The 22,367-nt window shown below is 42.7% G+C and overlaps 1 protein-coding gene across 1 annotated transcript in view; it reads left to right on the plus strand.

Annotated features, from left to right (window-relative positions):
• gnav1 (guanine nucleotide binding protein (G protein) alpha v1) overlaps positions 1-22,367 on the plus strand; it is an 80,763-nt gene that overhangs the window by 20,395 nt on the left and 38,001 nt on the right. Inside the window, exons 3-5 of the mRNA XM_084318556.1 lie at positions 7,440-7,532; positions 12,640-12,800; positions 17,424-17,552. Of these exons, the coding sequence (XP_084174682.1) occupies positions 7,440-7,532; positions 12,640-12,800; positions 17,424-17,552 (383 nt within the window). The remainder of the gene's footprint in view (positions 1-7,439; positions 7,533-12,639; positions 12,801-17,423; positions 17,553-22,367) is intronic.

Below are 22,367 nucleotides of genomic sequence, written 5' to 3' on the forward strand. Positions count from 1 at the left end.
ATTCTGATTGGATGATCAAGAAAAGAGGGTGGGGCTCCAGATAGTTCAATAGCACCCATAGCACCAGACAGCATGGTTGGAAAATAATTGACAGAGCTAAAAGGAATGAAATAGATTATAACATAATATACTATAATACATATACAGTAGTATGATTATATATATTATATAATAAAGAGATTTAGAGATAGAAACACAAGATTCCTATCTCCATAGCAATATACTGAGACAGCAGGGCCCCGTTCCCCGTACCTGGTTCAACTAAGTCGATCAAAAGTCCTATTAGCCAGCTTAAATTAACCCGATGATTGATGTCAGGCTATCTCGGTTTCTTGAAGTCTGATTCGGTCTCAAACAATCTTGTTAATTCGAACCAGACTAGAAAAGCCGAGACATTTGTATTGGCGCGCAGTGAGTTTATTTTGTATCACAGGCCAGTTGAATTGCGGCTGGGAGAGGCAGCGGGCCAGAATGAATTGGGGTTCAGCTGAAAATGCTTGAGTATAACACATTACGCATGATGGAAATGAGTTTGGACCTCATCTAACTTGGCTCCGTCCTGTGACAGAACTAGCCTTTTGATTAGTTTAAGCCTTCTTGATATTACCTATATTAAAATACTAGAAGCTGAACTAGAAGCACTAATGTTGCCTCTCGTGGTTTTATGTGGAGAAACTTATATATCCTTTAGATTAGCCGTTTTCATCAGAGACATACTTAACCTTCAATCACCTATATACAGTATTTAGCAAATCAGTTGGTATATAGAAGATATTGATATTGATAAACACAGACATAATTTTGACCTTCCACCACCAAGAACCAATCATCTAAAAATCTATTGCGTACATAGCCACCTCATATAGAAACAACTTGCCTCACTCACCCATATACTCACAACCTAGCCTTCCTAAATAAAAATAAAAAACTTGAAAGATCTATCTAATTAGGAGCCATCTCCCTAATCTTTATTCAAATCTTTATTTATGCTGAGTTTAGCTTTGTAGGAATGTGCAATTACTTTTTTTGTGCTTATGTTCACATCTATCTTGGTCTGTCTGATTAGACTTTGTGCTTGTTTTTATTCCTTTTCTCTGAACTTGTACTTTGTATGTTTTGTTAGTCGGACCTCAGGTAGACTAGTTGGCGCTCTTTGCGTCAACTAATGGGGATCCTAATAAACTAAACTCTAGTAAGTAAAGAAGACTACTTCTCACTACAGACTGAGAGAACATGCTCTAGTCTACATGTTCTGCTGCAGATCATATGTCCCAAAAGGATATTAACAGAGATTTGATGTGCTTTTGAGGACATCATGTGGGTTCAGAAAACATCTTGACTAACAGCCAAGTAGATAATAAACACACACAGCTCACCCTTTACTGCCCGCTTCCCTCTTCCACTCCCCACCATCCCACTCTGTCAACAGAAACCAAGGTCTTGAGTGGGAGGGAGGGAGGGAGGGAGGGAGCGAGAGAGAAAAAATACAATTGAGTAAACAATTATAAACCAATTGGGAGTAAAATGTTTTAGTTTTATTTTTTTGTCACTGGGGACTGAAGAAAAGAGCTATAAAGGGAACGATTTAGTAGGGGATGGGAGGTGTGGAGCCAGGGGGGTGAGTGGGATGTGGACCTTGGATGAGATGTCAGCCTGGGCTGTGGACCTGAGCCAGGGGGATGAGTGGGATGTGGACCTTGGATGAGATGTCAGACTGGGCTGTGGACCTGAGCCAGGGGGGTGAGTGGGATGTGGACCTTGGATGAGATGTCAGCCTGGGCTGTGGACCTGAGCCAGGGGGTGAGTGGGATGTGGACCTTGGATGAGATGTCAGCCTGGGCTGTGGACCTGAGCCAGGGGGATGAGTGGGATGGGGACCTTGGATGAGATGTCAGACTGGGCTGTGGACCTGAGCCAGGGGGGTGAGTGGGATGTGGACCTTGGATGAGATGTCAGCCTGGGCTGTGGACCTGAGCCAGGGGGATGAGTGGGATGTGGACCTTGGATGAGATGTCAGCCTGGGCTGTGGACGTGAGCCAGGGGGATGAGTGGGATGTGGACCTTGGATGAGATGTCAGACTGGGCTGTGGACCTGAGCCAGGGGGATGAGTGGGATCGGGACCTTGGATGAGATGTCAGACTGGGCTGTGGACCTGAGCCAGGGGGATGAGTGGGATCGGGACCTTGGATGAGATGTCAGACTGGGCTGTGGACCTGAGCAGGGGATGAGTGGGATGTGGACCTTGGATGAGATGTCAGCCTGGGCTGTGGACCTGAGCCAGGGAGATGAGTGAGATCGGGACCTTGGATGAGATGTCAGCCTGGGCTGTGGACCTGAGCCAGGGGGATGAGTGGGATGTGGACCTTGGATGAGATGTCAGCCTGGGCTGTGGACCTGAGCCAGGGAGATGAGTGGGATCGGGACCTTGGATGAGATGTCAGCCTGGGCTGTGGACCTGAGCCAGGGGGATGAGTGGGATGTGGACCTTGGATGCGATGTCAGCCTGGGCTGTGGACCTGAGCCAGGGAGATGAGTGGGATCGGGACCTTGGATGAGATGTCAGACTGGGCTGTGCTGTTGGGCATTTGGGGGGTGGGCTATATAGGTTAGGTTGGGTTGGGGGGGGGGGGGGGGGGGGGGGGGTTGGCTGGTGGGGTCGGATGGTCCCTGTTGGGGGGGGGGGGGGGGTGCCTGCCCTCGGACACAGTGGTGCGGCACCTCCCTTATACGGTAGGGTCGAGTGAAGGAGAAAGGAGGTAGGGAAGGAAGGAAGGACAGAAGATTGGAAAGGGTGAATAAACGTGTACCATGTTTGATTATGAAAGAGAGAAAGAAGGAGATATATGTAGCTAGTTTAGCAGCTCCAGATGATGGAGAAGCTTTTTGAATGAAGGGCACATCATGTCTCTACTGTAGGTCTGTACACTGTCCTGAGAATGCCCTCATTGTGCTCACAGGAGCATGCCCACATTCTGTCTCTCTCTCTCTCTCTCTCTCTCTCTCTCTCTCTCTCTCTCTCTCTCTCTCTCTCTCTCTCTCTCTCTCTCTCTCTCTCTCTCTTCTCTCTCTCTCTCTCTCTCTCTCTCTGTCTCTACATGTCTCTCTGTCTTTCTCTCTCTTCACTCAGCTGTCTCTTTCTCTGACACACACACACACACACACACACACACACACACACACACACACACACACACACACACACACACACACACACAGTGGCAAGGAGGAACTGCCTCTGATCAGACAAGTAACAAAGGCCTGGAATGTGCTTGTATTGGCTGGGCTAGTGGGCTCAACGGGAGGATCTGACCCATAATGCACACGCTGTAATTATCTGTGCGTGTGTGCATGGTGCTGTAATTCTGTGTGTGTGTGTGTGTGTGTGTGTGTGTGTGTGCATTTCTGTATGCGTGTGTGAGTGTGAGTGCATTCTTGTTCTAGCATGGTTGTGTATGTATGGTTGGTGTATTCCAAACTGAGGTCAGAGGTCAGGTTTGGAGTCAGGGTCTGGGCTAATCCTGGTCTCGTGCAGTTCAGGATGTGAAGGTCAAATGGCTGTTGTCATGGAAAGACTTCTTACTGTAAGGCGAGTGCACTCTCTCTCTCTCAGCGAGTCTCTCTCTCTCAGCGAGGTTGAAGGGTGTGCACCTGATTTGGGGATTGATAGGCCAATATGTCTATCTGCCTACGGGATGACTTGACCATCTTTGTCAGGGATGGAGAGGATGTAAGAGCTGTAGAGGATAGCCTTGGGGTGTATGCGAGAGCAGCTTCAGCGAGGGTGAACTGGAGTAAGAGCGAGGCACTGCAGTGTGGGGCATGGAGGGGCCTGGCATTACCACAGTTACCAGGGGAGCTACAGTGGGGTGAGAATGGCCTCACACTTTTAGGGGTATATCTGGGTTCAGAGGGGTGGGTCAGTAAAAACTGGGAGGGCGTAGCACAGACAATGGTGGCTAGGTTGTCGAGGTGGAGGGCTGCTACCGCAGGTATCCTACAGAGGGAGGGTGCTCATCATTAACAACCTGGTGGCTTCCTCCCTGTGGCATCGGCTGGCTGTAGTTAACCCCCCCAGAGGCTTCCTGGCAGACATCCCCTTTTGCGGACTGTCTGAAACCGTTAACCATTTCTACCCGGTGACAAGAGGGAATACCGGGAACTGGTAGTGGACTTCGTCACATGGTGCGATAAAAACCACCTGCAGCTAAATGTGGCGAAGACCAGGGAACTGGTGGTGGAGCTGGGGAGGAGTGCACCTGTGACCCCAGTTTCCATCAGGGGAGTTGATGTGGACATGGTTGAGGTGTACAATATCTCGGTGTGCACATCGACAACAAACTGAACAGGGCAAACACGCAGGAGCACTGTACAAGAAGGGCCCGAGCCGACTCTACTTCTCAGAAGGCTGAGATCCTTCAATGTCTGTACAAGGATGTTGAGGATGTTCTATGAGTCGGTGGTGGCGGGCGCCTTCTTGTACGCTGTGACCTGCTGGGGCAGCGGACTGAGAGCAGGGACACAAACAGGCTGGATAAGCTGGTCAGGAAGGCCAGTAGCGTGGTTGGGGTGGAGCTGGACTCCCTAGCGAGGGTGGCAGAGAGGAGGAGCCTTGCTAAGCTCCAGGCCATCAGGGAAAACCCCTCCCCCACTATACACAGACTTGGCTGACAGGAGGAGCATGTTCAGTGCTAGGCTCACACTACCCAAATGCAGCACTGAACGGCACAGGAAGTCCTTCATTCCAACAGCCATCAGACTATACAATGGCAGAGTGGCAGTTACCATCTTCCTGGACTTAGTTTGAAACAGCACTGTGCAATATTACACCTACTGTAGACCTCAGTACTGTATTTATTTACTGTATATTTTATTCCATTTTTTTCTATTTACTCTACTCTTATCTAGGCAACTTGATTTGATTCGTTGTATTATTCTAATTCGTGACCTGTTCTGTCTAATGTTTAAATGTTGAGCGATTTGCAGTGTCAAATTTCCCACGGGATATTAAAAGTATTCTATTCTATTCTATCTATTCATGTTTTCCTACAATGCCAAAGAGTCAACAATGTGTTGTGTTTCTCAAGGGGTTGTGTGTGAAACTGGGGAGATTTTCTGTGTGGGGAGTTTCATTCTTGGGCATATGTATTCAGTGCGTAATAAGGCTGTAGCTGTACTACTGATTTATATATGGTGAGAGTGAGACTAAGTTAGCCATTTGGCTAACCCGCAGGAATATGATCATGGGCGTTGGTCCTACGGAATCAGTGGCTATGTTGAGGGAATGATCTCTGCACGCCTTAGGTTGAGTTTATGTATCTTTCACTGAGACATGATGTTGGTGCGTTCAAGAATGACTGGGGAATGCAATATGTACTGTGGGGGAGGAGGGGCTGAGCGTCAATTGTCTATGTGCACTGATGTTGGGATATATTGGGGAGGGGGTGAAGGTGTGAAGGTTAGTTTTATGAAGATGTCGTGAGGTTTTTTGTCTCTACTGGCCTTTTTTTTGTTGATGTTTTAATAAAGAATATCAAAAGCCTCTCTCTCAGCGAGTCTCTCTCTCTCTCAGCAAGTATCTCTCTCTCTCAGCGAGTCTCTCTCCTCTCTCTCTCTCTCTCTCTCTCTCTCTCTCTCTCTCTCTCGCAAGTCTCTCTCTGCACAAGAGCACACTGTTCCATAGAAAACAATGAAAAGACTGAACGTACCATAAATCACATTTTTGTGTTATTTCTATTTGATTTAATTTGTATCCTTTCATGAGCTGAGTGAATTGTATGATTCCAGGAAACATGTCTAACATGCCTGAAATTAAAGCAAAGTGACTTGATTTTCTGCATTGAAAAATGGACGAGGCTATAATATATATGATCTCTTTTGTCCAATGACCTAGGGCTGGGCAATTCATCACATTTTATTTTCAGTTATGGTTTTGGCTCCCAATTGATTATGAAAACAAGATAATCGACTCTTAGCCCGGTCATGTTTTTTAAGCGAGGTCAAGCCTTTGAGCCAGGTTATGTTTTAGTTTTTTTTTTTTTTTTTATAATATTTAAAGTTCAAGGAAATATATATATTCTTTTTGAAGTTCAATGAATGCATAATGTTTCCAATGTCAATGAGTAATCATGTTAAATAATCGTGATCTCAATATCGACCAGAATTAACGAGATTTTTGCCATAATCAAGCAGCCCTACAATGACCCCAAACTGACGGTCGAAGTCTATACTGTTCACTAACGGTAATGGATCGGATCGGTACTCCGTATCGGCCCGTTAGGAATTGGAGTCGGTACAGTGTTATCGGTCCATCCCTGCTCCCAATGGTGAAACTAAACAAGCTCTCTACCTGGGAGCCTGAATCCCCCGGCTTCTTACTGGTCCACTCCCACATCAAAGCCTCTAACGTCCAATCAGTCTTGCGGTTTTCTGAGGAGTTCCGACTGAGTCACACAGACAGACCCATGCAGGGTCAATGAGGGCAGGATCCAGGTAACAGAAGCCCCCATATGAGGTCATCGACAATAACGTGACTTGCCACAGGTGTCAGCCAGGGTGAGATCATCCTCCTGGCTTTTTGTTTTGAACTTGTGTTTCAAAAGTCAGTTTAAACTGATGTCACAGTGTTTCAGATGTGGTTGTGAATCTAAATATCAAACACATGGGCGTAAGATCTGGAAAACGTTGAGTTCATTAACATAGACATTTTATTTGATCCTTTTTTTAAATGGCTACAGGGGTTTGTGTTACCAGCCCCTTGAAGTGAATGCAATGTGTTTAATCCGCCATAACAGGGTATGAATTCGTAAAGGTATTTATGAAATAGCAGACCTGAGGAGATGAAGCGTCTGAGATCTGGAGGGGGAAGGAGAGAGAGATGCACGACACCTATTTCTGACACAAATCAATGTGCCACAGCGGAACTTCTACTAACGTAGGAATTTTTGGCTGTCACCTCTGAGTCAGCGGCCCTCACACTTGTCATCTCAGACTTATCTCACCTCAGCACACTAAGAGAGAGAGAGAGAGAGAGAGAGAGAGAGAGATAGAGAGAGAGAGGGGGGGGGGGAAGAGGCTAGACTGTGATAGAATCGGGATGGAATGTGAGGCTTATCTTTCACTGGCAGGAGAGAGAGAGAGAGAGAGAGAGAGAGAGAGAGAGAGAGAGAGAGAATAATAATAATAGAGATGCTGGGCTTATAGACAAAGACAGCCCCTCCCCTCCCTCAGCCCCTCCCCTCTTTACTTTATAGGAGTGACTTATGTTGTGTTTGAATCTACTACTCATCTAGCTTGATAGCTGGTCCCCTGGGTGTAATGAACACACACACACACACACACACACGCACACACACACAAACCCATATATGCACAGTATGTTGTTTTGCCTTGTTGCCATGACTACTCATGTATTTGACCTGTGACCCTTGACCTTTGGCAGCCAGCAGTGCTGGATAACCTCCTGACCTCCATGAAGTTTGTCCTCCATGGTATGGGTGTCCTACGCATCAACCTGGCCAACAGCAAGAACAAGGTAGTCTGTCTCCCTGTCTGTTTGCCTGTCTGTCTGCCCACCTATCTGTCTGTCTGCCTGTCTGCCTGTCTGTCTGCCTGTGTGGCTTTCCTCCTAATCCATCAATGTATCCCTGGTAGTCAATTAGTCCACTGGTAATCATTCATTAGGGTTCTTAAGCCCTATTCACATGGGACTAAAAATAGTAAAAATTCCAGCGCAAATGACCTAAGATATTTCGGCAGACACAGAGGTCATCTCATCTTAGTCCCATGTGAATCAGCATCTCAGTAATTTGGGGTCGTAATTAGTTTTTCGTGGTAGTAAAATCAATACAGTTTTAAATGCATTTTCAGTGCAAATGTCAAATCAATCTGCTTCACCTCAGCATGGAGATCGATAGGCCTACATATATTTCTGTCCAAAGTAGGTGCACATACTGTAACTGTCATACAGTTAATATGTTCGATCACACACCCTGACAGTCAAAAATATGGGCGTGTCAAGTTCAATCTCAGGACACCTCCACGTAAAAACGTATGTTGTACGAATGCGCATCTGGAAATCACAGCAGGGGGGTATTTTCATGGATCCCCAGGTAATACTCGTCCTGTGTGAATAGGGCTTTAGTTGACAAAGATTGTTTTAGTCAGTTTGAATGAGTTAATGCTACAATAAGGAGTATTAATGGGTTCTTGCCACCAAGTAGGGCCTATATATTTTTAAATGTTTAAAATGTGTTTATGTGGATCCTGTTTAGGTGTTGCTCAAGCAGCAGTCTCCTTCCAAAACACACCATAATCAAACATGAACCCCAAAACAGAAATCCACACATACATACAATTTCAAAATAGACTAGGATTAAAATGCTAATTAAATAAAAGTGTGGGAATGTGAACATCCGGTCTGCAACATTTAAACACAAACAGTGTTTCAATCAGCTGATGTCACACTAAACTTAGATCCAGATTTTCTGTTTAAATTGATTGTAGAACTTTACTGTGCAGGGGTAGGTCACTCCATTCGAACAGGTACAAATGTATCCAAAGAAAATGCTAGGAAGTCACACACTTGCTCACAAGGTACCGTTTATTGAATGAATATGAGAAATGTTTCGGGCCATTTGGCTCTTCGCCAGGTAAGAAACAACCTATGATCAAAGCCATTTAATCCATTTTCTGACATACCAGCATGAGTCATGCATGTGAACATACCTTGTGTCTTCCTCCTGATCACCCCTAGAGGGCAGTATCTCCCTGGCATCTTACTGCTAATAAAGTACAGAATACAAAATGCTATTCAAAATGTTTACTAAATAGTATGCAGTCTGAGCTCTGAGACATATTTATCCCTCCCTCTCCTCATCCCCATCCTCATCCTATACCAGGCGCTCTGAATCCTTTCAGCCTCTGGACAAAGAAAAATATTTTGATCAAAAGATCGACCAATGGCCGATATATAATGTAATATAATATATAATAATAATAAATGAGACACACAATTGCTGAACTTAAATGAGCATTTATTTAACACTAATGTTATTGTCTGTCTGCACTGTCTCTGCAGTGAACTTGCATTGCATAATCTGCTCATATCATCTACCAAGTGACTAACGTTAGAGGTGACAACAAGGTGATAGAGAGGAGATTCTGTCCCACAAATCCACTACTATCTCTTATTAAACACTGTGCCAAGTTTGCTTGGTGTATTGAAGCACACATACACACACACACACACACACACACACACACACACACACACACACACACACACACACACACACACACACACACACACACACACACACACACACACACACACACACAGAGGGAGAGAGAAAAGCGAAGATGTGTTTATCAGCACCGTGAGCTCAGGAATCGGCTGATGTAGATTATCTGCTGATTATCTATTAAAGAAAATCATTTAATCAGTCACTAATTTGAATGTTCACTTCTCAGAATTCTACATCCTTGTCATAATGGGGTCCCGACCCACCTCCATGTGCTACCTCCAGATAACCTCTAGAGGGCAGAAAAACAGCTGCTGCTGGCACCCATGGAACTTTGTGCCTCAGTACACACACACACACACACACACACACACACACACACACACACACACACACACACACACACACACACACACACACACACACACACACACACACACACACACACACACACACACACACACACACACACACACACACACACACACAGCACAGTGGATGAACGCTCCACTGGCAGCGCTGTTTACTCAGCCTTGATGCATTAGGCTGTCGACAGCGGCCAAAACATTCCAGGCCCGTAACAAGTATGTCTACACACACACACACACACACACACACACACACACACACACACACACACACACACACACACACACACACACACACACACACACACACACACACACTTCAGGAACAGGATACACACACTTCAGGAACAGGAACATACACATAAAAGTACACTCTGAATACTATGACATACATACACCTACACAGGAAAACATACACATATAAGTGTGCCTCTCTCTCTCTCTCTCTCTCTCTCTCTCTCTCTCTCTCTCTCTCTCTCTCTCTCTCTCTCTCTCTCTCTCTTTCTCTTACACACACACACATAATCAGAGCCTCCCCCGGAGCAGTTTAGCGGAGGTGCCTCCCACCACCAAATTCTAGAGAATCTCCACTAAGGTTGGACAAGGTAATACATTTTTGTTCAATAAACTTCAGTCTTAAAAAGTCCAAACTGCTCATGCACAAAACCACAACGCACCTCTGAACGCAACGCACCTCTGTGAATGCAACACACCTCCGTGAACATACCTCTGTGAACACATCACTATCAGCTATGGGTCACACATCACATCAGCTATAGACACACATCACATCAGCTATGGACACACATCACATCAGCTATGGACACACATCACATCAGCTATGAACACACATCACATCAGCTATGAACACACATCACATCAGCTATGGACACACATCACATCAGCTATAGACACACATCACATCAGCTATAGACACACATCACATCAGCTATGATTCACACATCACATCAGCTATAGACACACATCACATCAGCTATGGACACACATCACATCAGCTATGGACACACATCACATCAGCTATGATTCACACATCACATCAGCTATAGACACACATCACATCAGCTATGGACACACATCACATCAGCTATGGACACACATCACATCAGCTATGGACACACATCACATCAGCTATAGACACACATCACATCAGCTATGAACACACATCACATCAGCTATGAACACACATCACATCAGCTATGGACACACATCACATCAGCTATGGACACACATCACATCAGCTATAGACACACATCACATCAGCTATAGACACACATCACATCAGCTATGGACACACATCACATCAGCTATGGACACACATCACATCAGCTATATATTAGACACACATCACATCAGCTATGAGTCACACATCACATCAGCTATGGACACACATCACATCAGCTATGAGTCACACATCACATCAGCTATAGACACACATCACATCAGCTATATATTAGACACACATCACATCAGCTATATATTAGACACACATCACATCAGCTATGGACACACATCACATCAGCTATAGACACACATCACATCAGCTATGGACACACATCACATCAGCTATGAGTCACACATCACATCAGCTATGAGTCACACATCACATCAGCTATAGACACACATTTACATCCGCTTCTTTTTTTTAATTTACATTAAAAAAATTACATTATATTAAATTGTTTTATTATAGACTGACATCTTTTAATTAAGAACATGTATTTCTAATGGTGGAATGACCTAATATAATAAACACAATTTCCCCCTCCCTCTCTCTCTCCCTACTAAAATAAAAACCATATTGATTCATTTCTAAATCCTTTCTATTGTTAAATTTGAATTAATTGCATCAACTTATGCTAAACTCTTCAGCAGCCTCAAGGGCTTATGAACACTGTCTAGGTAGGCTACACACATGCACCTAACATCTCTCTCTCTCTCTCTCTCTCTCTCTCTCTCTCTCTCTCTCTCTCTCTCTCTCTCTCTCTCTCTCTCTGTCTGTATAACCTATGAAGCCAATGGACTTGGCGTTCTTTTGTTTCCTGTGTGAACAGCGTTTCATTGAAGTCCATGAACAGCCGTGGGATGATTCTGCTCTTTGATGATGAATGAACTGCTGCCGTCCTCCACTAAACAACTTCTCAGTCCACTAATAGTCGTAGAATTTGTCAACTAATCGATTAGTTGGTTTCATAGACAAATCTGTAAGGTTTGAGTTTTCCATAATGCAAAAGGACCTCCTTCATTATTTGCTGACCAGAGATAATCTTTCTGGAAAAAAAACTCTGTTTATTATTATTATTATTATTATTATTATTATCAACTCATGGGGAAAAATATATACAAATCGACTAATTGACTAATAAAGACTTGGTGGACTAAGACCAAAGCGATGGACTAATGGACTAAAGGGACAGCCCTAGACTGACCTGGTGGAGTTCACAGGGTTTATAACACACACAGATTGATAATGACGCTGGGTTTATGGTGTGTTTCAATCACATAGTTCCGACAAGCCCCTATTTGCAGAAATTAACAACCGGTTAAATGTGGAACATAGTAATTACACGATGATAATGGTATGTGTGTGCATATGAGAGAGAGAGAGAGAGAGAGAGCATGGAGACTAGGTGGGTGGTTTTATTGTCGGGTTCAATTTGATTTGAATATCTTTATTGTCAAAGTTAGTAGAGATCAAACACTAAACACCCACGCATCACATCCTGCTTAGAGATAATAACAATGGTGTTTCCTCTATTAAATGTCACCCAGAGTGTGTGTGTGTGCGTGTGCAACTGCGTGCACATGCATACGCATGCATCCACTCATTTCAGCATCTAATAACGTCACCGTTTTGCTCAGTTCTATAGAGGCTAGATTGACAAATTGGCTTATTATTTATCAATTGTGCTCATCCTTTCCCATCCGGCTACCACCAGTCCTTACACCCATCCATTTGTTTGCCCTCTCATCCTTCTCTCTCTCTCTCTCTCTCTCTCCATCCTTCCCGCAGGTCCACGCCCATTCGGTCCTGTCTTGTGGGCGGTGCTTTGATGAGGACCAGGTGCTGTTTCCTTTTTTAGGCCACGCCCTTTCCTGTCTGTGGGTGGACCAGGGGGTGAGGGCTGCAGCGGCCAGAGGGTACGAGTACGAGCTCAACGACTCTGCGCTGTAGTAAGTATTCTCACGTGTTCATATGCATTCTGTGTACATATACATTATCCAAAGCACCTTATTGTGAGTGCACACATGTTATAACAAAGGTGGCCCCAGTGGGAATGAAACCCCCAACCCTGTTACTTTATCGCATTAATTTCGATTAATTAACTACAGAAAGGATTAAAAGTAAAAAAAATTGATGCATTTAATCGCATGATGATTTTTCTTTATTGTGTAAGAATGTTACCTTTCAAAGGAGACTAGACTCATGCATGTGCTATAAGTATAAAGTATAATAAATCGCAAATTACTTTTTTTCTTAGTCTGGTTTGTTCATAAAAAAATAAAAATAAGAGGAATTGAGATCAATAATTTAGTTTTTCCAATGTTCAACTGTTCTGGAATGTACTTGAAAGTACTGCGTTTTACTTTTACCTCGAAAGTGCTTGAATTTACAAAAGGTCCTTTGCGCTATATATATATATATTATTCCTAAAATTGCTGCACTTTGTTAAAAATTGCATTGATCTGTTTGGTCTGTGTAGTAGCTAATACAGGATTTTGCTGCTTAATGTATATTCATTTGAATTGAAAAATATTGCTTTTCGCATCAAATATTGATACACGATTAAAATGTGATTAATTAACTATAAAGTCTCGGATTAATTCGATTAAAATGTTTTATCGAGTCTCACCACTAATATATACACATACACACACACAATCTGTATTTACTGTAATATTGAGAATGAGTCTCATTTTATGTTTTATTGTCCATTATATTATGAGTTGCATCAAAAGTTATTTGACAGGAGTTAAAGTGATGCAGAAAGACTAAAATGGATTTTTGATGCACTTGCAGAATATTTAGAGAGAGAGTTTGGGATAAACGTACAAAAAGAACATATACTGTATGTGATGTATTTATTTTGGCCTCTGATGGTGTACATGGTGTAGCTTACAAACCTTGGGAAGTGAATGTTATATTCAATTATTGTTTTTGGGTTGTCGGACATGACAAGAAAATTAAATGTCATTCATTAATTCATTCATTTATTCATTCATTCATTCACACATACACACACAGAATCAAAATCAAAATCTGAATCAGAAAGGTCTTTATTGTCTAGTAGTTTACACATTGATTTGGTCGTTTTGTGCGACATTAAAGGACAGACAATTACAGTAGAATAAAATAGAAGGTAGAATAAGATAAAATGGAATATAAACTAAATTAAAATAGAAGCACAATAGAATAGAATTATAAAATAAAATACTATAGGCTGAATTCAAAACTAGAACTAGTGCTCCTCACTAGTATGGCTAGGTGATACAGAGGACATTTATATATCAGTAATCATAAGGATTTATTGTTAATACCGTCAATGTGTATCACAATATCTTCTCACATATGCAACATCACTTGTTAAATGTTTTTTTAATCCAATTGATGTTCATGGCATTGAACTTCATGGTAATGTGAAGTGTGATGTCAAACCAAAACTCTGCAATTTTCAAATAATATTTCAGATCTTATTTAAGTGAGAAAGTCATTAATTTCTGTCGTCATTTAGACAACAGAATTGTGTATCATGACACACACGCACACACACACACACACACACAGAGCTAAGGAGATGCAGGGGTCTAATTAACTGAAGTTAGTGGAAGATGTTCTAGCGTGTGGTCTGTGTCACTGTGAATAAGACTCACTGCGGTGGGGGGACGAGGTGGGGGGGGTAGATGAAGGGCAATGGAGCAAGTATGAGATGAGCAAAAGAGCAAGAGAGAGACAAAAGCTATTAGGATGGATAGTGGAGGATGGATAGTAGAGGATTGATAGTAGATTAGTTGATAGTAGATTAGTTGATAGTAGAGGATTGATAGTAGAGGATGGATAGTAGAGGGTGGATAGTAGAAGATGGATAATAGATTAGTTGATAGTAGAGGATGGATAGTAGATTAGTTGATAGTAGAGGATGGATAGTAAAGGATGGATAGTAGATTAGTTGATAGTAGAGCAGTGTTTCCCCTAGGATTTTTTTCAGGGGGTAGGCCCTCAAAACTACTAGTTTTTTCGCGGGGCGTGCGTGTCACGGATACGTGGTGTCAACAGTGTCGTCATAGACGCACGCAGTAAGTGTTAGTATCGGTGCATTTCTCTACACTGAGCTGAAATGAAACGATTGCACATAAATTAGGTAAATAAATATTAACAAGGTGATTGATTGAATGAAAATTGTATTAACAGATTGCAGAATGGGTACAATACAGTACGGCTCAATACACACAATTGTTAAGGGGATGCAGACCAGAGAAAGACTTTCATCTTGTTTACATCAGGGTCCCCCATTTTCAATTCATAATGAATTGTAAGTAAGGGTGCAATTAGCACCGTGCAATCCATTCTTTGTGGATCTAGCCCTGAGACTTGTTACGCGCAATGCTAGTCAGTAGGGGTGGGGGGGGGAATCGATACGTAGTAGTATCGCGATACTTTGCGTGGCGATACTGTATCGATATTTAATTATTCATAAAAAAATAATAAAAAAAAAATTGTATAAGGAAGTTGCATTGTTCATTTCAATACCTGTAATAGTACAGTAGTCCACACACGCACACATGTGCATTCAGTTAAGTTGGAATATGACTGTAATACAAACAGTTCAGTTTGTCAGGTACATGCAACACAGATTACAGTGTTTACATCTGTCTGCTTGAGAAAATACCATGTTCTGCAATAAAAATGATTGAAGTGAGATGAACAGACTGAACTTTATTTGATTAGATAAAACATGTTGACAACGTTTTACTTTGCAGTTGAAAAAAGGTAATAAATTAAATTTGATAAAAAAAAAATATATATACTCAGCGTATCGCGATATATTTAGTATCGCGATACTATCGTATCGTGACGCAAGTATCGCGATAGTATCATATCGTGAGGTCTCTGGCGATTCCCACCCCTACTAGTCAGTCTCAGAGTTGTCTCGGAATGGATTTGGTAGCTTTTTTCTGCGTCTCTCTAGACCGTGCCGCACCACCGTTTTAATGTCTTAGTGAAGATTGATTTATATGAAAATGATTTATGTATAATTTTGCTAGCTCGCCAACGTTACTGTGATTAAAGCAAACTTTAATTAAAAAAATATTTAAAAAATGGTAAGGGGAAACACTGAGTAGAGGATGGATAGTAGATGAGTGGATATTAGAGGGTGGATAGTAGAGGATAGATAGTAGATGACTGGATAGTAGAGGATGGATAGTAGATGAGTTGATAGTAGAGGATGGATAGTAGATGAGTGGATATTAGAGGATGGATAGTAGATGAGTTGATATTAGAGGGTGGATAGTAGAGGATGGATAGTAGATGAGTTGATGATAGAGGAGTGGATAGTAGAGGATGGATAGTAGATGACTGGATAGTAGATGAGTTGATAGTAGAGGATGGATAGTAGATGAGTTGATGATAGAGGAGTGGATAGTAGAGGATGGATAGTAGATGAGTTGATATTAGAGGGTGGATAGTAGATGAGTGGATAGTAGATGAGTTGATAGTAGAGGATGGATAGTAGATAGTACATGTGTGTATGTTTGTACATGTGTGTATGTGTGTACATGTGTGTATGTGTGTACATGTGAGTGTATGTGTGTATATGTGTACACGGTGTGCATCTTGCGGCGTTGAGGCTAGAGCTGGGCCCCACGGGGAGGCTGTCTGTTCTCATCCTCTACCCCAGCCCGAGGCCTTGGCACTGGGGTTATATCCACACCGACAAGCCCCCCGGTCCCCACTGAGATGTACTGGACGTCACCTCCCTTTGCTCGCTTTAGGCACACAAGCAGGCATGGTGACACATGCATGTACACACACACACACACACACACACACACACACACACACACACACACACACACACACACACACACACACACACACACGTGCGTGCGTGCGTGCGTGCATGCATGTATGTAGCTGTCCAGGAAGCTGATCGAGGATGACTTGCTTAGAATGCCACAGTCGTTTGAGCTAGGTGGGCATGTCATCGGTTGTTTTTGTGTGTGTGTGCGTGTGTGTGTGTGCGTGTGTGTGTGTCTGTGTCTGTGTGTCTGTGTGTGTATGTGATTCTGTAAGTAAGTGTCTGTGTGTGTTTGAAGATGGATCACATCTCACTGAATACACACAGACATGGTACACCTCATTACTCTAGCTACACTATTTAGCTAATCTCTCTTAGGAAGCTTAGCCTCAGAGTCATTATGTTAAGCCACAGTGATCTCTCAGCTCTATGAATATTCAGTATGGAGATCCGACGCTGTGCCCGCTCCCGGGGCTCCAGGCTTATCACTGCACACCCTACCTGCTACCTGGCTGACGGCAGCTTGGCAGAGTCCTGGCACACGCTACACATTTGGGGTGACTGTACGCGGCACTGGCACACGAGCATGCAAACGGCTCCTGGCGCTTTACTCTCTTTTGATCTGGCGTATGTCCTCAGGGCATCAGATGATGTAATCAACGACGCACAATGTTTCCCTTCCTACACGCTTCCCTTCTTTCTCCCTGTTCCTTTTTTCACCTCCTCTCCCCTCTCTCTCTCTCCCCAACCCTCTCTCCTTCTCCTCCTCCTCCTCTAGTTTCTTTGACAACATGGGCCGTATCACCTCGCCGGACTACGTGCCGACAGAGACAGATGTGCTGAGGGTACGACTGCGGACCACAGGGGTCATAGAGACTCAGTTTAAAGTCAACCACCTCATCTTCAGGTAAACACCTGGCTGTATAGATGTTTTTAGGTCAGTTTTATGCACTCTCTGTCTGTCTGTCTGTCTGTCTGTCTGTCTGTCTGTCTGCATATATATATATACCTGTATATGGCATGGTGACTTGGCTTCGCAGGCTGCAGCACACACATTCAAATCCCGACCGTGGCGTTTATCGCACGTCACTCCATCTCTCTCGTCCATCTTCCCCGTCACCCTCCACTATGCACTTATCTAGTAAAGCAGAAATGCTACAGAGATCATCTTAAAAATAAGGTAAACTACATAACGGCCGTGGGCCGACAAGTACACATTCAGAGGGCCTTGTAAAACCTCCAGTAATAAGCTCTCTATGTTATCCATGTCACCGTTCTGTCATTATGACTTCCATGAAGTTCACATTCACCTGGAACTGTCCCCACGTCGAGCGATCTGGAAGGAGAGGTCGGTCTGCAAAGGAGAAGATAGTTCTGTGTCGGGGGTATTGACTTCTCTTCACCCTCTTATCTCGCTCTGCAGCCACGCCATAGGACTGAGATGTTTGATAGAGATGGAAGGGCTCACTCAATACACATCAATATGCTGGAGAGTCATCTACTGACCACACGCGCGCACGCACACACACACACGCACGCACGCACGCACGCGCGCACACACACACACACACACACACACACACACACACACACACAGTAGTAGAAGCCTTATCTGTGGTGGGGCAGAGGGCAGGTATCTGACCATAGGAGGCTGATGTCACAACGAACATAATCATCTCAGTGTCAGTGTCACAGAATGACCCACCAGGCTTATCATCCCTGGGTTCATCCAGTTTCCCCACCGATGGTAATGACAGTGTCTGGTAGATATCTATGACTGTTGCTGGCAGTCCCCAATGACGTATTCAGAACATCCACCAGGAACAAAAATCATTCAAATGTAAGGATGTCCGATATTATCGGCCTACCGATATTATCGGCCGATATTGGCATTAAAATGTGATATTTAACCTTTATTTACCCAGGCAAGCAAGTAAGAACTAATTCTGATTTTATTTATTGTCAAAAGTATGCATAATGTTGTGTTAATTGCACGACAAGAGATATGTAATGTTAATTACCTGATATCGGTTGATATCGGTATCGGAAATTAAGAGTTGGACAATATCGGTATATCGGTATCGGTAAAAAAGCATTCCTAAAATGTATACATATTCACTGACCTTGGACAGTTCAAATCATATTTGACTAGACTTCATCTTTTCTTTTTAAGCTTTGAGAGAGTAGTTCTCAACCGTTTTCGTGTCGAGGACCCCTAAATTGAGAGTCATTCGGCCATGGACCCACGTCTGTTAAGATTTTGTGTCAGGGGCCCACATCTGAGAGGATCTTTGTTAACTTTGTAAACTTCCACGATTGTCTATCCTGAGGTTGGGTACATAACAGAGAGTGACATAGACAGTAGTCACTAGTAGTCACAATAGTCATCCCCATACATTCTGTCATTGGGCTTAACGTCTAGTGAATGAAAATGGTGAAATTGAAATCTCAAGATCCACTGGGGGTACCCGGACCCCATGTTGAGAACCACTGATTTACACTGTTTACAAACTAAATGATTGATTTCCAGCCAGATATGCTGAACCACTCAAAGCAACACTGAATGTCTTCTGGATCTGTGGTCAGGAAACTATTTCAAAGCAGCAGTCCAGATGTCACTACACATTGTCTACAAAACAAAGCAACACACGATTAAGATTTACTTCAGCCGTGGGATATGTATGAGTTTATCGTGGAGCTGAAAGTTCTTGTCCCTTGTAACGCTGCAAGCCAGAGGGTCGGCCTTCAGTGAGTTTGCTCGTAATAGCAGAGTAAAGGATTGTGGGTGACTTTCCACAGTCCTTTATTTGAATGGTAATGGTCCATGGCGAAACAAAATGTTGTGTGTGTGTGTGTGTGTGTGTGTGTGTGTGTGTGTGTGTGTGTGTGTGTGTGTGTGTGTGTGTGTGTGTGTGTGTGTGTGTGTGTGTGTGTGTGTGTGTGTGTGTGTGTGTGTGTGTGTGTGTGTGTGTGTGTGTGTGTGTGTGTGTGTGTGTGTGTGTGTGTGTGTGTGTGTGTGTGTGTGTGTGTGTGTGTGTGTGTGTGTGTGTGTGTGTCAGAAAACCATCTCATCTCCTTCCTATCTCTCCACCCTATTGTCAAATCAAGCAAATCAGATTAGCTTCTCCCTTTTTCATGGGTGATGTTTCCCAACAGAGCGGCACCCCCTCTCGTACACCATCCTCTTCCTACCATGACAACACCCTGTCCCTCATAACTGCCCTGTAATTACATTCAATAGGAACTTATAACAAACCATATTATTTCAGGTTTTCATTAAAGCTCTGTTTAGCATATAAACCTTGTGGAGAGAGAAACACTTTGTCAACACGTTAACTCAGTGGAGGTGTTCAAGTGTCACACCTCTAGATCCATCTCCACTCTCGTAAGAATATCAGCCTCCTTCCCTTCAAGACTGCTGCACACAGAGAGACACACACAGTCTTCCTCACTGGCAGTTAAAACCTCTTCATCAGGAACAGCATGTCAGTAGAAGTAGGGATGGGGTGAATATGAAGCTATACCAACATGGATCCATGCAAAGTTATGGATTTTTACTAGACCGTCGTCCACGATGTGTACATATTGTCAAATAAAGAAAGAAAATACATGCTGTGTAAAGATTTCAATTTAAAGATTTCAATAAAAAAAAAATATATATATCTTTTAATGAAATAGCACCATCACATCATAATTGTACTGGAAAATTAAATACCATCAAAACTATGAAAACTATTGCAATATGATATTTTCGCAGTATCGCCTAAACAATAAAGACGTTTTGTATCATAGCACAATGTTTTTCTTAGTTTTTTTGACAGCATAACAGCATTTGGTGGATCTTTCCAGTAGATCTTTTTAATGTATTTATCTTGTAATATAATTTAAATGGTGGCGTTTCATTCAAAATGCTCTATTTTCCTTTTCACTTCTGCAAGGAATCTTTTTTTTATGAACTTATTGTATTGCAAAAATCCATACATTTGCACGGATCCACGTCAGTATACCTCCCAGCCCTACTTCTCAGGTGTTGGCGATGGATGTCATTATAACGTCTAGACACAGATAAACATTTTACTTCGTCTGACAAGGGCTTATTGGAATTGACTTATCTCAAACCCAGAGAAACAACAGTTATGATTGGAGGATCAAGAAATGGGGGGCGGGCTTTGAGATAGGTCCATTGTTGTCATTATCAGCAGACACCATCAACTACCACAGACAAGAGAAAGTTTGAGCATTGGGGAGATTCACTGCTTTGATCAGAAGTGTACCAGTTATTCATACCTGGCTCAAGGTGTACAAAATCTTCTCTCTGTTTGCGTCACAATAACTTTCAAGAGTTATTATTATTCTTTTTTTGTCAATCCGAGGTATGAGGCAGAGGTCCCAGATGGTGCCTGAAGGACCTAAAATCAATCTCCTCACTTGCCCTCTCTCTCCCATCCCCTTTTATGGATTTCCTCAGATTAGCAGATGATTGGTTTTGGTTAATTGATAAACAAGGGCTTTACCCCAGGTGTGTGTGTGTGTTAGGTGCATGTGTGTAGCCTACCTAGACAGTGTTCATAAGCCCTTGAGGTGGCTGAAGAGTTTAGCATAGGTTGATGCAATTCATTAAAATTCAACAATAACAAGGATATAGAGATTTAGAAATTAAGATAGCTTTAATCTTAGTAGGGAGAATGTGGGAGAGAGAGAGGGAGGGAGGAGATGGTTTTTATCATATTGAGCTGTTAGCTATTACACCATCGGAAACACATTGTTCTTTATTCCAGGCATGATGTCAGTTTGTAATTGTCTGCTTATGATGATCAATTGTTCTTGTAAAGGGAGTCATTCTAAATTCCCAGTTTGGAGAGAGAAATGTGCTTACAGTTGCACAAAAAACATTTACTATACATGTAATGATAATCATTGCACTGTGAACAAAACATAAGCCTAGAAGATACTCTTTGAATAGTAAATGTTTTTGGAACAAAATTGCGGGCCCTGCCGTTGTGAACAGTGCTGAAACAGTAACTTTTCAGCTACCTTTCTATATTCAAACAATGAAACGGTAACTTTTCAGCTAGCTCTCTATATTCAAACAGTGAAATGGTAACTTGTCAGCTACAGTAGCTCTCTATATTCAAACAGTGAAACAGTAACTTTTCAGCTAGCTCTCTATATTCAAACAGTGAAACGGTAACTTTTCAGCTAGCTCTCTATATTCAAACAGTGAAATGGTAACTTTTCAGCTAGCCTTATATTCAAACAATGAAATGGTAACTTTTCAGCTAGCCTTATATTCAAACAATGAAATGGTAACTTTTCAGCTAGCTCTCTATATTCAAACAGTGAAACAGTAACTTTTCAGCTAGCCTTATATTCAAACAGTGAAACAGTAACTTTTCAGCTAGCCTTATATTCAAACAATGAAATGGTAACTTTTCAGCTAGCCTTATATTCAAACAATGAAATGGTAACTTTTCAGCTAGCCTTATATTCAAACAGTGAAACAGTAACTTTTCAGCTAGCCTTATATTCAAACAGTGAAATGGTAACTTGTCAGCTAGCTCTCTATATTCAAACCGTGAAACAGTAACTTTTCAGCTAGCCTTATATTCAAACAATGAAACAGTAACTTTTCAGCTAGCTCTCTATATTCAAACCGTGAAACAGTAACTTTTCAGCTAGCTCTCTATATTCAAACCGTGAAACAGTAACTTTTCAGCTAGGC

The sequence above is a fragment of the Notolepis coatsorum genome, assembly GCF_963971535.1.
Source record: "Notolepis coatsorum genome assembly, chromosome: 7".
NCBI lineage: Eukaryota > Metazoa > Chordata > Actinopteri > Aulopiformes > Paralepididae > Notolepis > Notolepis coatsorum.